The sequence below is a fragment of the Condylura cristata genome, unplaced genomic scaffold, assembly GCF_000260355.1.
Source record: "Condylura cristata isolate star-nosed mole 26May11 unplaced genomic scaffold, ConCri1.0 scaffold00029, whole genome shotgun sequence".
In the NCBI taxonomy this organism is placed as follows: domain Eukaryota; kingdom Metazoa; phylum Chordata; class Mammalia; order Eulipotyphla; family Talpidae; genus Condylura; species Condylura cristata.
In genome coordinates this window covers 5,533,987-5,550,309 of record NW_004567130.1, presented here as the reverse complement: position 1 = coordinate 5,550,309, position 16,323 = coordinate 5,533,987, and the positions used below count along the sequence as shown (strand labels likewise).

Below are 16,323 nucleotides of genomic sequence, written 5' to 3'. Positions count from 1 at the left end.
GCGGGGAGAGGAGGGGAGGAGGGGGAGCGGGGAGAGGAGGGGAGCACAGTCACTGAGAGCACAGAGGCAGCAAACCAAGCTGGTGACAAAGCACCAAGGCGATCCCAAGGGAGGCTGGAGACACCCAGGAGGCAGATGACCCAAGGGGCAGCGAGGGCCAAAGACAAGACCAGCCAGCGCTGGGGCAAGAGCCGAGCACAGGGCAGAGAGGGGGAAGATCAGTCAGCCCTGGGCCTTCCCTGGAGGCGCAGCGGTCAAAGCACAGCACTGAGAAGCTAAAACCACTGTAGTAGGAGTTTGATCCCGCCCTGGAGGTGCCTACATGGCAGCAGACCTCTCCTGACCCGCCCGCTGCTCCCCTCGGCAGTGTACTTCATCACTTGGCCTGTCCTGCTCCCCGCTCTGTCTCTGGTGAAGCCTCTCACCACCTCCTGCACCTCAGGCCTGTACCCAGTTCTGTATGCATAAATAAATAAATCTTTAAAAAAAAAATCAGTCATACCCAGCAAGTCCAAAGTGGAGACAAAGTCACCCCCAGGCCGCATGGGGTGCGGTGGGCAGGCACCAAGACAGAGCCCCCCAAATCCAGCTCTCCCACCAGAGATGGTCACAGCCACCGCCCCTGTGCTCCCGTCAGCCCCATTCCAGGCCAGAAAAGATCCCCACCTACCCCAGCGGTCCATCCCCACCTGGCCAGGGGAACTACCTGCAGCACAAATGTGACAAAGTCATCCCCCAAGTGCATCTCGAGGCTCCCCTCCCCCTCCCCATGGCTCATGGGAAAACATCCAAGCTACTCCCTCCCACCCCAGGACCCTGCCCACTGTCCACCACTTGACCCCATAACAACCCCACCCCCACTCAGTGAGTCAGTGCCCACGGGACCTTGGCTCCTGCCATTCCTGGGGTGCGAGCATTCTCCTCGCCACGTAGGACGTAGGCTGAACGGCGGCCCCACGAAGGGATGTCTACCTAGAACCTACACATGTGACCTTATGGGGCGGGGGGAGGGGGAGGAAGGTCTTTGCAGATGTAATTAGGTTGGTGACCTTGAGATGCACTCACCCAGGACCCCCGGGGGAAAGAGGGGTGCTGTAAACTCAGTAAATGAAGACCAACCACAGCGAAGGCCTCTTGAGGCAGAGAATGGGGCGACACAGCAAAGCCCAAGGAGCAGGGAGCCGCCAGGACCCAGAAAAGACAGGGACTCCCCACCCCCTGCCCCAGCCTTCGGAGGGATCATGTCCCCTGACACCTGATCTCAGACTTCCAGCCTCCGACTGTCAGCAAACAAGCACCTGTTGTCTTAAGTCACACGGAGCCCATGAAGCCGAAGCCTCTTTCCCTACCTCCCCCCTTCACTCCTGCTCACGCTGACAGCGACGTCTCCTCTCGTCTACCCTCAGCCCAAGCCCCAGCCCCCCCCCCAAAGAAGGCAGCCCCCAGCACCCTGTCCTGTCTGACAGAGACTCCAGGCTGTGGAGGTTGACACCCGCCTTCTCCAAGGAAAAGAGTTCAAGCCCTAGCAGCCTCTCCCCCCCCCCCATGTGATTTTGTTTGCGCTCTGGGGTTTGATTTGGGGGGATGTGGAAGGGAGGTCACTACTTTGATTTGCATTCGCTGTCAACATGCGAGTGTGGTCAGGAGCACAGGGCACTCTGGCACAGGGAGGCAGGCCCGGCCCTCAGGGCCCTGAGTCCAGTGGGCTGCCCCCTCCCTCCCAGGCCCCGGGGCATTGGCCCAGGGGCGCCGAATCTAAGGCCCCAGGGTCTCACACTCCTGCAGGAGCTGGGTCTGCCTCACCCAAGGACACGGGGCCTGTTCCACCCACGGGCCATCCCTCAGGATACGCCTGTGTCCAGCGCTCACTCTGGTGCCCTTCGCCCCAGGGCCTCTGGTCCTGCCCCGGCCAAACCTGCTCTGGGCCACGCGTGGACTCCCGGCCTCCCGGCCTTGCTCAGGCAGGGTCCCGCCATGCGTGCCCCCTCTGTGCAGAAGCCCCACCACCATGCCCAATGCCACAGCCCATCTCCAGGAAACCCCCAGGCTCCCACGTTGGGGGTGTCCAGGAGCTTTGCGTGATGCCAGCCTGTCTTCCCTGCCGGGGCGTGAGCGGCTCTGGTCACCTGGCGGTCCCAGGGCCTGGCACACAGCCGCACTTCGTAGTTGCCTCCTGGGTGTGTCCTACAATGTTGTCCCAGCGCTCCTCCTGCCGACCAGGCACTCAGGCTGTATCTGCACCTCTGTAGCACAATCTGGGGCAGACCCACGGTGCACCCCACCAGCCTGGGCAGGGGCGGTGGTGGCACCACCTGGGGCTGGCTGCCCCGTGCAGATCCTCATTCCAGCACCAGCTACCTGTGCAGGATGGGCTAGAACTTGGCCTCTCGGGGCCCCTGCTCCATCGGGTGAAATAGGAGCGGTGCGGGTGCCTGCCCAAGACAGGGCCACTGGGAGGCGGGACGAGGTCATGGGGAAAGCACGCAGAGCCCACAGCTTGGGGCGTGCGCAGAACACCCAGGCCGTGAGTCTGGGACACCCCAGTTTGGCTGCCCTGGCTGGCAGGCAGCTAGGAGGAGCCCCAGTGGGGTCAGCCATGGCAGAGGCGGGCAGAGCACCCCCACAGCACCTCTGAGCCTGTCCCAGGGCAGAGCCAGCCACAGCTGTTATGTGTAGGCTGAAATCACCCAAACACACAACTGAGCAAACAAGCAGAACACCTTTCACTGCCGGTGCCAGCCTGGCCTGGCACGGCCCTCGGGCTTCTCCCCGCCATGTGGAGGGCCCAGCGGGGTAGGCGGGCAGGGAAGAGACCCAAGGACTAGAAGGCAGCACGCACCAAGGACCCGAGCCCAAGCCTGAGGCACCAGCACATGGCAGCACCAAAAGGCGCCTTCAGGGGAAGAACCTGACTCGAACACCATGTGCTATACAATTCTGTGGGGAGGAAAATCCAGAAAAGGGCAAAGCTGTAGCACAGGGAGCAGGACTGCCGAGCGGGGGAGGGAGCCGGGAATGAGCGCTAATGGGTTTCTCGGTGGCATGATGAGAGCTTCTGGAATCTAAGAGCAGTAATGGCTGTACAATTTGCTAGTGTACTGGAAATGATTAAATTGTATGCTTAAAATGAATTAATTTTATAGCATGCAAAGTAGACCTCAATTACGGGGGGGGGGAGGAAAAAGAAAGAGGAGGAGGAAGGAAAGAAGGAAGAGGAAGAGAGGGAGGGAGGCAGGAGGAAGAGGAGAAAGAGATGCTAGAAGAGTGGAAGAGGGGAGAGGAGGGGGAGTGGAGAGAGGCAGGTGGAGGAAGTGGTGTCAGCTGCAGAAAGGACCAAATAGAGAGGGAAAAGGCCGGAAGTGGGTGCTCCCACAAGGTCAGCAGCCCTGGGCCATGCGGGAGAACCTTGCCCACTAATTTAGGGAGCCTGGAGGAAGAGGTGCAGGCATGGAGTGAAGGTGAGGGAGGTGTGACTCTGGCCTCTGCAGGCTACTGGGCCTGGGGTGGGGGTGTGGGGGTCAATGGAAGGAGTAATCCGGGGTGGCTTCTTGGAGGAGGTGAGGCTAAGGCTTAAAGCTATGACAGGCGCTCCTCTGCGAAAGAGGCCCTGCATTCAAGTAGAGGAGCCCGATCGCTGGAACCCACCTGCTTAAGTCAGAAATGCCACGTCAGTATCCACAGGACTTTCACGAGGGCCCACCACCCGCCAGACGCACACTACCCCACGGCGAGTTTCAGAGCTAACACCAGAAACCCTGCCCCAAAGGTTGTTTGTTCAGAAGAGAAACCCACCCCATGGGGAGACAATGGGCAGGTGACTGGGGACTATCCCACCACAGCTCCAGAGTGGGGTTGCAGAAGAGAAAGGGGTGTGGGCAGATGGGGAGCAGAGCCGAGTGACACGGAACCACAGTCTGTGGAAAGAGCTGAAAGGAAATCCAATGGCCGTAGAAAACTTGACTTTTTCAGGCTTAAGCTGAAGGCCCTAGGGCCTCCCTGATGGCCTAGGAGTAAGTCTCAGGCTGCCGTGGTCTACATCCTGAGTTCAATCCCCGGCCAGGGAACTGACCCACATGGGTGGCAGACCTCTCCTGATTCGCCCGCTGCTCCCCTCAGCAGTGTATTTCAGTGGATCTGCCTGCTCTGCTCCCCACTCTGTCCCTAGTGAATCCTCTCACCCCCAACCCTCTGGCCTTCACTTCAGTTCTTCTATGCAAAAATAAATATAAATAAATAAAGTGAAAGCCCTAATCCAGAAGGAGTTAAAAACAGAAAAAGTTGAAAGTAGATCCCCTCCGTCCTGCCCTCTGGTGGCCACTTATGGATACTGAACAATGGGGCCTTGGAAAGGCCCGAGGTCAGAGGCAGGAAACAGAAACTGCAGTTAGAAGCGGCCCTGGAGGACACTTGCGTCACCTGTGAAGCCACCAGAAAGTGGAGGTTATCAGACGAGTCAGACAGCCTGGACTGATGCCCACCTGAGGCCTTTCTGCGAGCCTAGGCCACGCCACTTACTTCTCCAAGCCTGCTTCGCCATGAGCGGGGGCGAGGACTTAGGGAGACAGTGTGGGGGTCCAGACTACCAGTACCTGGGCACTGACTAAAGGCAGGTGGGTGTGGCCTGAGCCACTAACTTTAAAAACAATTCTTATTTTTGCATATAACAAGTAAGATTGGCAGGATTTCACGTGAAGATAAAGATCATCAGTCCCGCTTGAAACACTGGATGGTCCGGCTCTGGGCAGGAGTGGGCTGGGAGCAGAGTCCCTCTCTTTCCTCCCAATTTGTCACTACATCCGCTTGGCTTCCTGGCCTTGTTGCAGTTGCAGATCCTGATGCAGAATCTGAAAATCTGGATTCAGGGGCCCTGGGAGAACCAGGGCACGTCTGCCTGAAGCCAGGCAGCAAGGAGTCACCAGAGAGGGCAGCGCCCAGGTGGGTGGTGGGACTGGGCCTTCTCCTCCGCCTGCCCCTTCACTAGATTCTCCATTTTTCTCTCCACTTGCTCCTCTCCTCTCTGTTCAGTGATGAGGGGTTCCCCTGAGCGCTTAGGGGTTCCCTTCCACGTGGCAAGGACAACAAATTGCCTTTGCATACAAGCTGGAGGCCTCGGGCTATTGCTCAGCCTGGGCCGTCTGGCAGGGCTGCTTCTACTCACCCCCTGAGACATGGCGTCAGTGGTACTCAAGCCATTCTGGCCCCCACAACCACATAAGGGCAACCAATAACTTGCCCCCTTCATCGGGTCAGTTTAATCGTGCACATGTCTGTCTCCCCCACTCAGCTATTGACTCACCCCCTCATTCACTCAGCCAGCCCTGATTGAGTCTCAACTCTGTACAGACAGCAAGGAGTCCAGAACGCCGCAGGGCTGAAATTCTTGTTTGGAAATGAGAAGTCAGAAAACAGTAGATAAAAAGAGGTTAAAACTGTAAAGAAAGTTGGCCCTAGCTGGTGGTGCAGCAGGTTAAAGTGCAGCACTGTGAAGCTGGCTGCAGCCACTTTCGTGCGAGTTCGATCCCCGCCCCAGAGGTGACCCACATGGCGCAGCAGATCTCTCCTGTCTCACCTGCTTCTCCCCTCAGCTGTGTACTTCATCTATCTGCCTGTTCTGCTCCCCACTCTGACTATGGTGAATTACCTCACCACACCTGTACCCCAGTTCTGTATGCATAAATAAAAAAATCTTTAAAGTAAGCCAGTGCAATGGTTCTATACTATAAATGGGGTGAGCATGTTTGTGACAGTCAAGGAGACCTAACCAGATGTCCATCAATGGACAAGTGGCTAACTAGAATAAGGCATGCGGGGGAATACTACTCAGCCATGAAAAGGAATGAAGTACTAACACATGCTACAGCAGGGATGAACACTGAGGACATTTCACTAAACAAGGTGCAAAAGGACAAATGCAGCAGGATTCCATTTCCAGGAGGCACCTAGGCACCTAGAGCGACAAACAGCAGGACAGCATTGGCCGAGGGTTGTGGGACTCAGCAGCCGGCCTACTGACTGGTACATTCAACAAAGCTGTGCTGTGAACAAGTGAGGCAAATTAAAAAAAAAAAAAAAGTTCACGAAATATTAGTCCATATTTCATGATTATGAAAAACTGTCAAGGCGAATGAGTGCAGTTCCTGGCTGAAAACACAGCTTGACGTGGGTTCAAGTCCCAGCTTGACCACCTCAGAGCTGAGTGATGTGGTCAAGCGTTTTGCCTCTACTGGCCTCGGCTTTATCAGCTGGAAAATGGGGAGCATTTTCCCTGCGTAGAATCACGTTGAGAAATGAACTGAGTGCAAGTCCAGGCACAGCCTGGGGGTCGAGAAAGGGTACCAAGGTGGGGAGGGGTGGTTGAGAGCCTAGGGTGCTTGGTATCGTTGAGGATAATGAAAATCTTCCAAATAGGATTCTGATGGACACAACTTTGAGAATATACTAAACACCAATGATAAGGCATTTTTAAAGGTATAAAACTAAACATGTTGTTAATAGAAGATCCAGCAGTCACACTCCTTGGTATTTACCCAAAGGAGTTCAAAAGTTAGAGCCACATAAAGACCTGTGCAGGGGGGGCACACATTCACATCAGAAATGCCTCAACTTGGGCGCCACCAAGATGTGCTTCAGTAGGTGGATGAATAACCAGACTAAGGCCCAGATACCAGAACATGATTCAGGCCTGAGAAGGATGAATGTCAGCTATGCAGACAGGCAGGCGGCTTCTCTACATATTGGCAAGAACAGACGTCCATCTGAAGGCCACATGCTGTGTGATGTGAGAGAAAGATCAAGAAACTGTGAAGAAACCATGAACTTGAGTTAATGAGAATGTGTGACATTGGCTCATGAATTAAAACTACAAGGCGCCATTCAAATTTCTTTAGTCTTTCTCTCACGTCACACAGTCCTCTGACGTTAAAATACACGGGGCCCTCCTCCCCAGCCACTCCACCCTGATTAGTCATTGTGCAGAGCTGAGGAATAGCGCCTCGTGCTGAGACAGCCCAGACGGGACACAACCCCGAGGTCCAGCCCCACTGACCAGGCCGAGGCAGGCCGGTATTGTGGGTTCCTGTGAGCTGACCTTTCAAGGGCAACGGCGCCCTGTTTGCTGTCTGCAGATCCCAGCAGAGCAACAGTCCACATCACGAGGCAGGCCTGGGGATGCCTAGGCCAGTGCGGACCTGATTGCGTGACTACCCCATGGTGGTCTCAGGACAACCCTGTGATAACATCAACACACAGACTTTGCTGACACAAATGATTCTTGACGTACAGTCACCATGTCCCCTCGTCTGTTCCTTGTAAACCTTTGTCCCCCTTCCTCCTGGACCTTTTATTCCTCATACCATTGTTGCATGACCAGCTTTGACTGTTCTGTGGAATTTCAATGAATGGCACAAGAACTCCTGCTCAGACAGCAGAGTCTTGCCTGGCAAACCTGCTCCACAACTATGGTGGCCGTTGCGTCCCTCACCGCATTCCCACCTCACAGTGGCAACAAAGTTCCTGTCGCAACACAATCTAGTCATCTCACAGAATATCCTGCAGGGGAGAGACACACACTAGTGTTCCATGGCATGTCAAGAAGGCATCAAATAAACAAAAAAAAGAAAAAAAGAAAGAAAGAAAGCATCACACTCAGAAAGAGCCAGACGTAAAGAGTGCTCTGATTCCACTTTATGATGGTCACAAACAGGCAAAACCATCCTGGAGAACAGGGAGTGACTGAGAAGGGCTCAGGAGCTTCTGAGAACTGGAGACACTCTACTTCTTGTCAAGTGAGTAGTACAGGTGTGCACAGGTACAGGTGTGTAAAGATAAAGGTGTACGCAGGTACAGGTGTGTACAAGTACAGGTATGTGCAGGTATAGTTGTGCACAAGTACACACGTGCACAGTTATAGGTGTATATAAGTACAACTGTGTACAAGTACAGGTGCTCATAGGTACAGGTGTGTAAGGTACAGGTGTACGCGGGTACAGATGTGTACAGGTACAGTTGTGTGCACAGGAGAAATGCGTGCAGGGGGCAGACAGGGTTGGTGCATTTGACTGAGTATAAATATACCTCGACAAGAAGGGAGAGTGGCAGGGGCTTCACCTGGGAAGCACTGGGCTAACCCCAGTGAGCACATTTTCTCTACCACCCTGTGAGAACAGTGCTGATGTGAACGCCCGGGAGCGCTGTGAATCTCGGAAACGAGACAGCAGACAGGGCTTCCGCAATGATCTGTCAGGAGCAGGCGCCGCCCCAGCCACCTCTGCTCCCCCTCATGCCTGGAACCTGTCCCGGAAGTTCCCCAGGTGGGAACTCAAGGAAGGTATTGAAAGGCCTCATGGCATTATGTGGGGGCGCAAGTCAGCAGCCTTGAAGGATGCCAGGCAGCCCACGCTGGGCACATGACGTCACCCCTCCAAGCCTCCAATTCCTCACCCATGAAATGGCAGATGCAGTGTGGGGCTGGTCGGGAGACCCATCACAGGGAAAATGTTACCTCATCCAGGATCCAGGATCTCCTCTGCCCAGCTGGGTAGGGACCCCGGTGCCCACCACTCTGAAGCTCTCCATGAGGGGGCCAGCCCAGTAGGGAGGCTTTTCCTGGGGAGCAGGTGTCCCCTCATCCAGCCACTTTCTGCTGGCAGGTCAGCACCCCGCTGGGGCCCCTCCACAGCCTTGGTCCCCGGGGCCCAAAGATGTCCAAAAACCCCAAATAAACAGAATGCAGCCCATCCTGTGCTGACCTTCTTTAAAATGGGGGAACACTGGCCCCAAAAGATGCTACTACCCTCCCCAGCACCAAGAGATGAGACCACAGGCCAGGTTCAGTCTAGGCAGTACATTCTCTTCGCTGTGTGTCCTTGGGCCCGTGACCACCTGTTGAGCATCAACTTCAACATCACTAAAAAGAGTATCTAGAACTTCAGGATAGCACGAGGTCACTAGGGCAAAGCCCCAGGGAACACACTGTACTGAACTGATTAGTGCCCAGGCCTCAGTTTCCTCATCTACAACATGGGGGCAATAAATACCCATCTCCTGGGCCTGAAAGGATTCCACAGGGTAACAGGATAATGTTCACATTGTGCTCAGCATAGTGTCCCTCGGGCTGACATATAATATACCGTCATGGTAATAACAGCAAATGAAAACTGACGAGGTGTTCACAGGGCCTTACACACTCAATCCCCTTAGCCTCCCCTCATCCCTAACAAGCAAGTGCTCTCTCTATTCTCATTTACAGATGGGGAAACTGAGGCAACGAAATATTAGCCCACTCACAGATGCAGTGGCAGATTTGAGATTCAAACCTGGCTTCTGGCTGAAGGTGCATATTACACGTCAGTTAAAAATATTTTCTTTATGGGGAGCCTCCCTGGTGGCCTAGGGGTTGAGACTCAGCACTATCACAGCTAAGGCCTGAGTTCAATCCCCGGCCAGGGAGCTGACTTACATGGTGCAACAGACCTCTCCTGTCTCACCTGCTGCTCCCCTCAACAGTGTGTTTCAGTAGATGCACCTGTTCTGCTCCCCGCTCTGTCTCTGGTGAATCCTCTCTTTTCCCGCACCCCAGTTCTTCTATGCAAAGAAAATATGTATTTTTTTCTTTCATGAATATTACAACTCATTAAAAAAAATTGTTTTCCAGACAACAAAGGAAAGAACATACAGATGAACTGGATTTCACCAAAATTGAAAACGTGATCAAGAAAATGAAGAAACATGATCAAAGAACATGATCAAGAGAATGAAGACAACCTAAGAATGGGAGAAAATATTTGCAAATATAAGGTGACTATCCAAAAGATAGATAGATAGATAGACAGACAGACAGACAGGTAGATGGGTGGGTGGGTGGATGGAAGGATGGATTGATGGATAGACAGACAGATAGACAGGCGGACAGACATAGAAGTTTCCTATAACTCAACTACAGGATAACAACCAACCTGATTCAAAACCAGGCAAAGACATGCAACTGGCCAACAAGCACATGAAAAAGAGGCTCAAGATTATGAGTCATTAGAGAAAAGCCAGCAGAAAGCACAGTGAGACACCATTTCACATCCATTAGGGCAACAACCACTGAAAAATAAAATGGAAAATAACATTTCGCTCAGATGAGGATGTGGAGAGGTCATGTTTGTGCACTGCTGGGGAGGATGTAAATGGAGAAGCCATTGTGATAAAGTTTGATTGGGCTTCAGAAAGTTCAATATAGAATCGCCATGTGCTTTAGCAATTCCTTTCCTCAGTGTACACCCCCAAATAACTGATCACAGGGATACCGATACCAAGGCTCCTAGCAGCATGAGCCACCATAATCAAAAGGTAGAACCACCCAAGAATCCACCAACAGATGAACGGATAAACAAAGTGTGGCACATACATATAATGGAATATTACTCAGCCCTAAAAAGGACTGAAATATTGAAACAAACTATGATGCATTAAGTGAATAAGCCGGACAAAAGGCCACTTATTATATGATTCCATTCACACGAACTATATAGAGAAGGAAAATTCATAGAGATAGAAAGTAGACTGGAGTCGATACCAGGTTGGTGGGGGCACATAGTGGGGTGGTTGTGGGGGCGCAGAGTGGGGAGTTAGTGAATAGTGGTACAGAGCTTGTTTGGGAAGATGAAAGGTTTTGGAAAGTTTGTCTGGGAAGACGAAAAATTTCTGGAGATGATTGCTGGTTGTAGTTGCACAATATTGTGAATGCACTTAATGACAATGAATAATATCCTTTAAGACACTATCTTTTATGTTTTGTATATTTAACCGCAACACTTTGTTCCTAAGGTTTTGCCTAGACTATTGCTGAACCACCTCCTCCCTTCCTGCTCTCCTTGCTTCCAGAAACCGCTCCTCTGCGTCCACTAGAGGGCACTGCACGCTGACCCTCTGATTTGGGTCAGAACCTCACCCTTGGTTTTTCTGGCAGGTGTAACATCAAGCCCCTCATTCTGACCCTGGGGGGTCTTCCCCACCTGGGCCTTGTCAGCCTTCTCCCGCTTCAGCGCCAGCACTCCCTAGGTAACCCTCTCACAGCTCCTGGAAAATCCCACTTTCTCATGCCTCTGCACACACCATTCTCCTCACCGGATTCCCTTCCTCCTGGCAAATTCCATCTTGCTGTGAGAGGCAACTTAGCCCTTTCAACTAAGCCCGTGAAGGGCATTCCGGATGCGCGTTCAACCCAACACGATGCGCATAGAGGGTCCACACGGGCCGTGCACAGCGGTCACTTCCCAGCAGAAGGAACGCACAGCCACTAGCCATGCTTCTGGAAGCACCGTCTCCGACAAGCTATCTCCAGCAGCTCACTTAGGATCTTTCACTTTGATTCTTCCCCTTCTCACTTGAAGCCCCAGCCCGCCATGGCAGGGAGGTCCCTTTCATTTCAGAATTACCAGTTTGTCACTAGAAGTCCCAATTTTTTTAAATAGTGGCAACGCTCTATGTGATGCAGAGGTGCAGACTGGCACTTCCTCAGGTGCCTCTCACACTTCCTCTCAGGCACTTCCTCTCCACACCCCCCACTAAGACCACCTCAGGCCCCCAATGTCACCCACTGTGCCTCCGCCCCATTTCACTTCCCCCCTTTTCCTCCCCATCTTAGAATCTCAGTTCCACAATCTGTTGTCAAGGATTTGTCGTTGCTTTGGTCCAAATGTTTTTGAACTCCTGTTCTCCAGTCATCACAAAATGCCACGGGCACCCAAAGCTTTCACTGTCCCTGGTCTGGTGGAAGCCTCCCACAAAACAGCAGCCGGGAGGGAGAGCCATTCCTCAAACCCAAGGACAGCTGTTTCATCAGTGAGGAGGTAGGGACCGTCTGAGCATAGCATAAAACACACAGGGAGCGGTCCAGGAAGGATGTGTCAGAGTGAAGTTTAAAGAGACCCCAGGTTATCACCTGGACTCTGCACTCCTGTGCAGAACACAGTTTTCATGCCCTGAACCTTTGCTTGTGCCTTTCCCTCCACCTGGGGCAAAGGATTACAACATACCCATCTGGAAAATACCTGCTCATCCATTAAGATGCAAAACAAGCACTTTCTGTGAGAGCTTCCCAAAAGATGATGCCCCCAAAGGACGATGCATTCCCCTTGCTCTGGACAGCAGGAAAGCACAAGGCACCTTGCAGCCCCGAATCCATGTGCCCAGTGAGCATTACCTGCCTGCCTGCTGTTTACCGCATCTCGCTCACTACCGCAGCCAGTGCTGGCAAGAACCAAGGCCATGCAGCTCAGAATTTGTCAAGAGAAAGACTGAGCCCCCCAAAACAGCCCTGAGCCGAAGTGCGCTTTTCACTAAGGTCACCCAGATAGCTTCGTGCCCTCCCTCTCCTCTTCCCTCTTTCCTGCCCCTCCCAGGCCGTCTTCAGGCCCCCCTGCACTGTGAGCCCCAGGAGAAGCAGGGCTGAGGGACAATCCTCAGGGACCCCTGAGTCAGGGGTCTGACATCCTGTAGGTCCACACAGGAGTGAACCAAATGAGCCAGCAAATGCTGACTCAGGGTTTCGGGGATTTGGAAGGACATTCTCAAGGTTAGCAGAAGACCTCCCCACCCCCCACCCCCATCCGCTGCAGGGCACAGCTGGTGAAACTTCACAGCACGTTGGCCGCGGGGAGGCGGGGTGGGGGGGTGCTCTGGGACACACTGTGACCCTAGTCATGGCCCACATGAGTCACAGTGTTTATGATGCCTGCACCAGTGCAGGCCAAAGGGTCACTATGAGGAAAAGGGAGTGCGCCCACCCATGCATGGGGAGAGAGGAGGTGGACCGGGAGCCTGTGATGACCCAAGGCCTCAGATGACTTCTGAAAGGAACAGGGGAGAAGGGCGGAGCACTGGCCAAGAGTCAGAAAGGGGGGTTCCATCCTAGCCCTGCCTGCCTGGCTGTGGCCAGGTCCCAGTTTCCTCAATGGCACAAAACCTTTCAGGCGGTTTCTCCTAGCTCCAGATCGGAGCTAAGTCCTTTATAACACCACCTCTCAGATAAGCTGCGTCACTGCCGCCTGAGAGGGGACAGAGAAAAGGGAAAGGGAAAATCAGGTTCCAAACGTGTACAAGTCTGTGGCTGACATCTGAACACTTGGGGCAACTTCCCAGGTCTGCTCAGGGACATCTCCCTGAGGGCTGAGTTCTTCCCCTGGCTCCGTCACCCTCCCCCCACCCTACAATCAGGCCCAAACCTGCCACGGGCATCTTCACCCCGTTTCACATAAGAGGAAGTGAAAGGCCTTGCCTGGGCCCTAATGCTGGGAGGGAAGAGCTTAGGATGGAATTGCTGGAAGATGCCACTTCTCCAACATGTGACCAGGACACAGATATGGGTAGCATGACGCACAACCTGAAGGACCTTGTGAGCAGAACTGGCGTCGCCTCGTTAGAGAGGTGCCTCTGGTATATGCCCCTCTAGGGTCTGGAAGGGAACTTTATGAGTACAGACAAAAGTTGGCAAATCTCCACACCTCACAGAACTTAGAACCACAGAAAATTGAACGCGGTAAAGCCCTAGAATGGCGTGGTGACTCCCAGACGAAGGAGGCAGCTCCTCCAGGGTCCTACAGCATCACCCCAACTTCCTTCAAGGCTGGGAGAGAGGATGCACCACCCCAAGAAGGCCCCACTAAGTGCAGTCAGATGGAGACTCAAAAACAAGATGATGATGATGAGGGCAAGAATAACACTTATTAAAGTGTTTGTTGCGACCACGCAAAACACTTCCCGCATTTCCTTATCCGAGGCCCACATCAGCCCTGGGAAGTGGATGCTGTTATTAGCCTCACTTTACAGACCAGGAAACGGAGGTCAGGTGCCTTTCTTCACGCAGAGCTGGGACCTGAACCCAGGCCACGGCCCTTTTAGCCAGCTCCCCACAGAGGCCATGGAGTGCCCCGGCACAGTCGAAGGACCCCACACACACCCGGACGCCATCCCCCAACAGTGCAAAAGAAATGGGAATCATGAGCCTGCTTCCCAGGAGAGGAAACACACATGCAGTGAAATTAAGTAAGCTGCTCAAAGAGGCTGCAGGGATTCGAACCCGGACACTCGCGTCACTGCTCCATTCCCGTGACCTGCGCCGGTCAGGCACCACACAGGAGAGAAGGCGGGGAGGGCTCCTTGCAGAGCCGCCAAGCCAGCACCCCGCACACCGAGGACTGAGATGCCCCTCCTTGCCCCCTCCGGCCTCTCGCTCAACCTGACTCTCCCACGGCCACACTCCTGCCAGTGTCCCGCAAGCCCCGTGCCAGCCATCCCACCTCACTCACCACCAAGGGTTCATTCCCCCTGTCCTTGCAGAAGCTGTGGCTTCTCTGAGAGCCCAAGGTCATGGGGGACACCTGCTGCCCGCTGTGCTGGGGCGCATCCTCCCGCTCCAGGACCTGAGCCATCACCTGAGCACAAGAAAGGACTTTACCAGGGGCGATCGCATTGCTGGGAAGAATCTGTGACACCGCTGACCGAGTCCATTCTGGACCAAAAGAGACAAGAGGAGAGTGAAAGAGGCAGAAACACTCTTTCTATGCTGTGTGGAGTTAGCATGTCTGCATTCAGCCCAAACTCAGCCACTCAGGCGAAAGCTCACGGAAGAGCACACAGAATGTGTGTGGGTCAGTGCCGCCACCAGGGGGCAGCAGGGAGCAGATGTGCAAGACGCCCTGGTACCTGGCCTGCTTACCCCTGTCTCCCTCATGCCTGTGGGGAACCCTCCATAAATGTCAGCCAGCCTCATTACTGTCACCTGTAAGTTTTTGTAACCTCACTTTAGATATTAAAGCCCACATGCACATATGCACAGGGACATAAAGAAATGGTCCATGACGGACAGCAAAATATACTAGTCTGAATCCTGTCATTGTCCCCTTGCAGTTATATAGAGAGCGGACATTTAGAGGCCAGTAGATATGGAACTCCAGAATTAGGAGTTGAGATGCCTTAAATTCTCCTGACACAGACAAGGAAAAGAAGTCTCAGAGAGGGGAGACATCTGCTTAAAAACACACAGCATCAGTGAAGAGCAAGGCGGATGCCCAGACCCTCGCCTCAGCCTCTTTTTTATGCCATATGAGACCCTCTGGTTCTCCTACCCCCCTGACTGTTCTTCTCAGTCTCCCACATCTCAGAGTGATGTCTGAAGGCCGGTATGTCTCAGGCCAGTCACAGAACCGCCTCCTCCTGATACATTATTCCCTTGAGGGTTTCTCAAACACGCCGGGGATGTACATAAATCCCATCTGCCACTGATGACTCCCATTCTGTCTCACCACGCCAGGACTCCACACTTGCAAACCTTCTGCCTACTCAACATCTCTACTCACAGCCCATGCTCATCCCAGATTTCACACGCCCAAAACAAGCCTCTTACTCCCTCCCCTCCAAAATTGCTCTCCCCCATGCCCAGCCTTGCCTGTCACCCACCTGGACAGGCCAGCACCCTTGAGCAGCCTTCCTTCTCCCTAAGCCATCAACAAAGCTAAGGCCCTCCCCTCAAAACCTGCTCCCAAAGTCACATCACCTGCCAAATTCAACTCAAAATAGATCAAAGACCTCAAGGTGAGAGCTAAAACTAGCAAACTCTTAGAAGAAAATGTAGGCATCTCTCTTCATGACCTTGAATTCGGCAAGGGTTTCATAGATACAGCACCAAAAACACGAGGCACAGAAGAAAAATAAATTGGATTTGATCAAAAGGAAGACTGTTTTGTGCTTCAAAGGGCACCATTAACAAAGTGAAAAGAAATACCACTGATTAGAGGAAAATTTCTACAAAGCATGCAGTCATATATCTGATAAGCATTTCAGTGCAGAATATACAAAGAATAATTACAACTCAATAGTAAAAAGACAAATAACCCAATTAAACAATGGACAAAGGATCTAAGCAGGCATTATCTGAAGGTATTCAGATGGCCAGCAAGTACCTGAAAAGATGCTCAACAGGAAATGCAAGTCAAAACCACAATGAGCTAGCACTTCACACCCACTGGGATGGCTATAATCAAAGACAGATGATAACAAGTGTTGGCTAGAAGGACTGAGATTAGAACCCTCACACCCTGCCAGTGGGAATGTAAAATGTCACAGTCTCTTTGAAAACTAGTCTGACAGACTCAAAGTGAAGCCTATTGTAACAATATGACCCAGCAAGGTGACTCATAGGTAGAGAGCCAAAGAAATATGAAAATAGAACCACAAAACAACCTTGTACACAGAGCAATGTTCTTCAAAAGAACCGGGGAAGGAAGGAAGGAAGGAAGGAAGGAAGGAAGGAAGGAAGGAAGGAAGGAAGGAAGGAAG

The 16,323-nt window shown here is 52.9% G+C and overlaps 1 protein-coding gene across 1 annotated transcript in view; it reads right to left on the bottom strand.

The window, feature by feature from the left end:
- KIAA1671 (KIAA1671 ortholog) overlaps positions 1-16,323 on the bottom strand; it is a 125,851-nt gene that overhangs the window by 92,108 nt on the left and 17,420 nt on the right. The window contains exon 4 of the mRNA XM_004690663.2: positions 14,295-14,420. Coding sequence (XP_004690720.1) covers positions 14,295-14,420 — 126 coding nt within the window. The remainder of the gene's footprint in view (positions 1-14,294; positions 14,421-16,323) is intronic.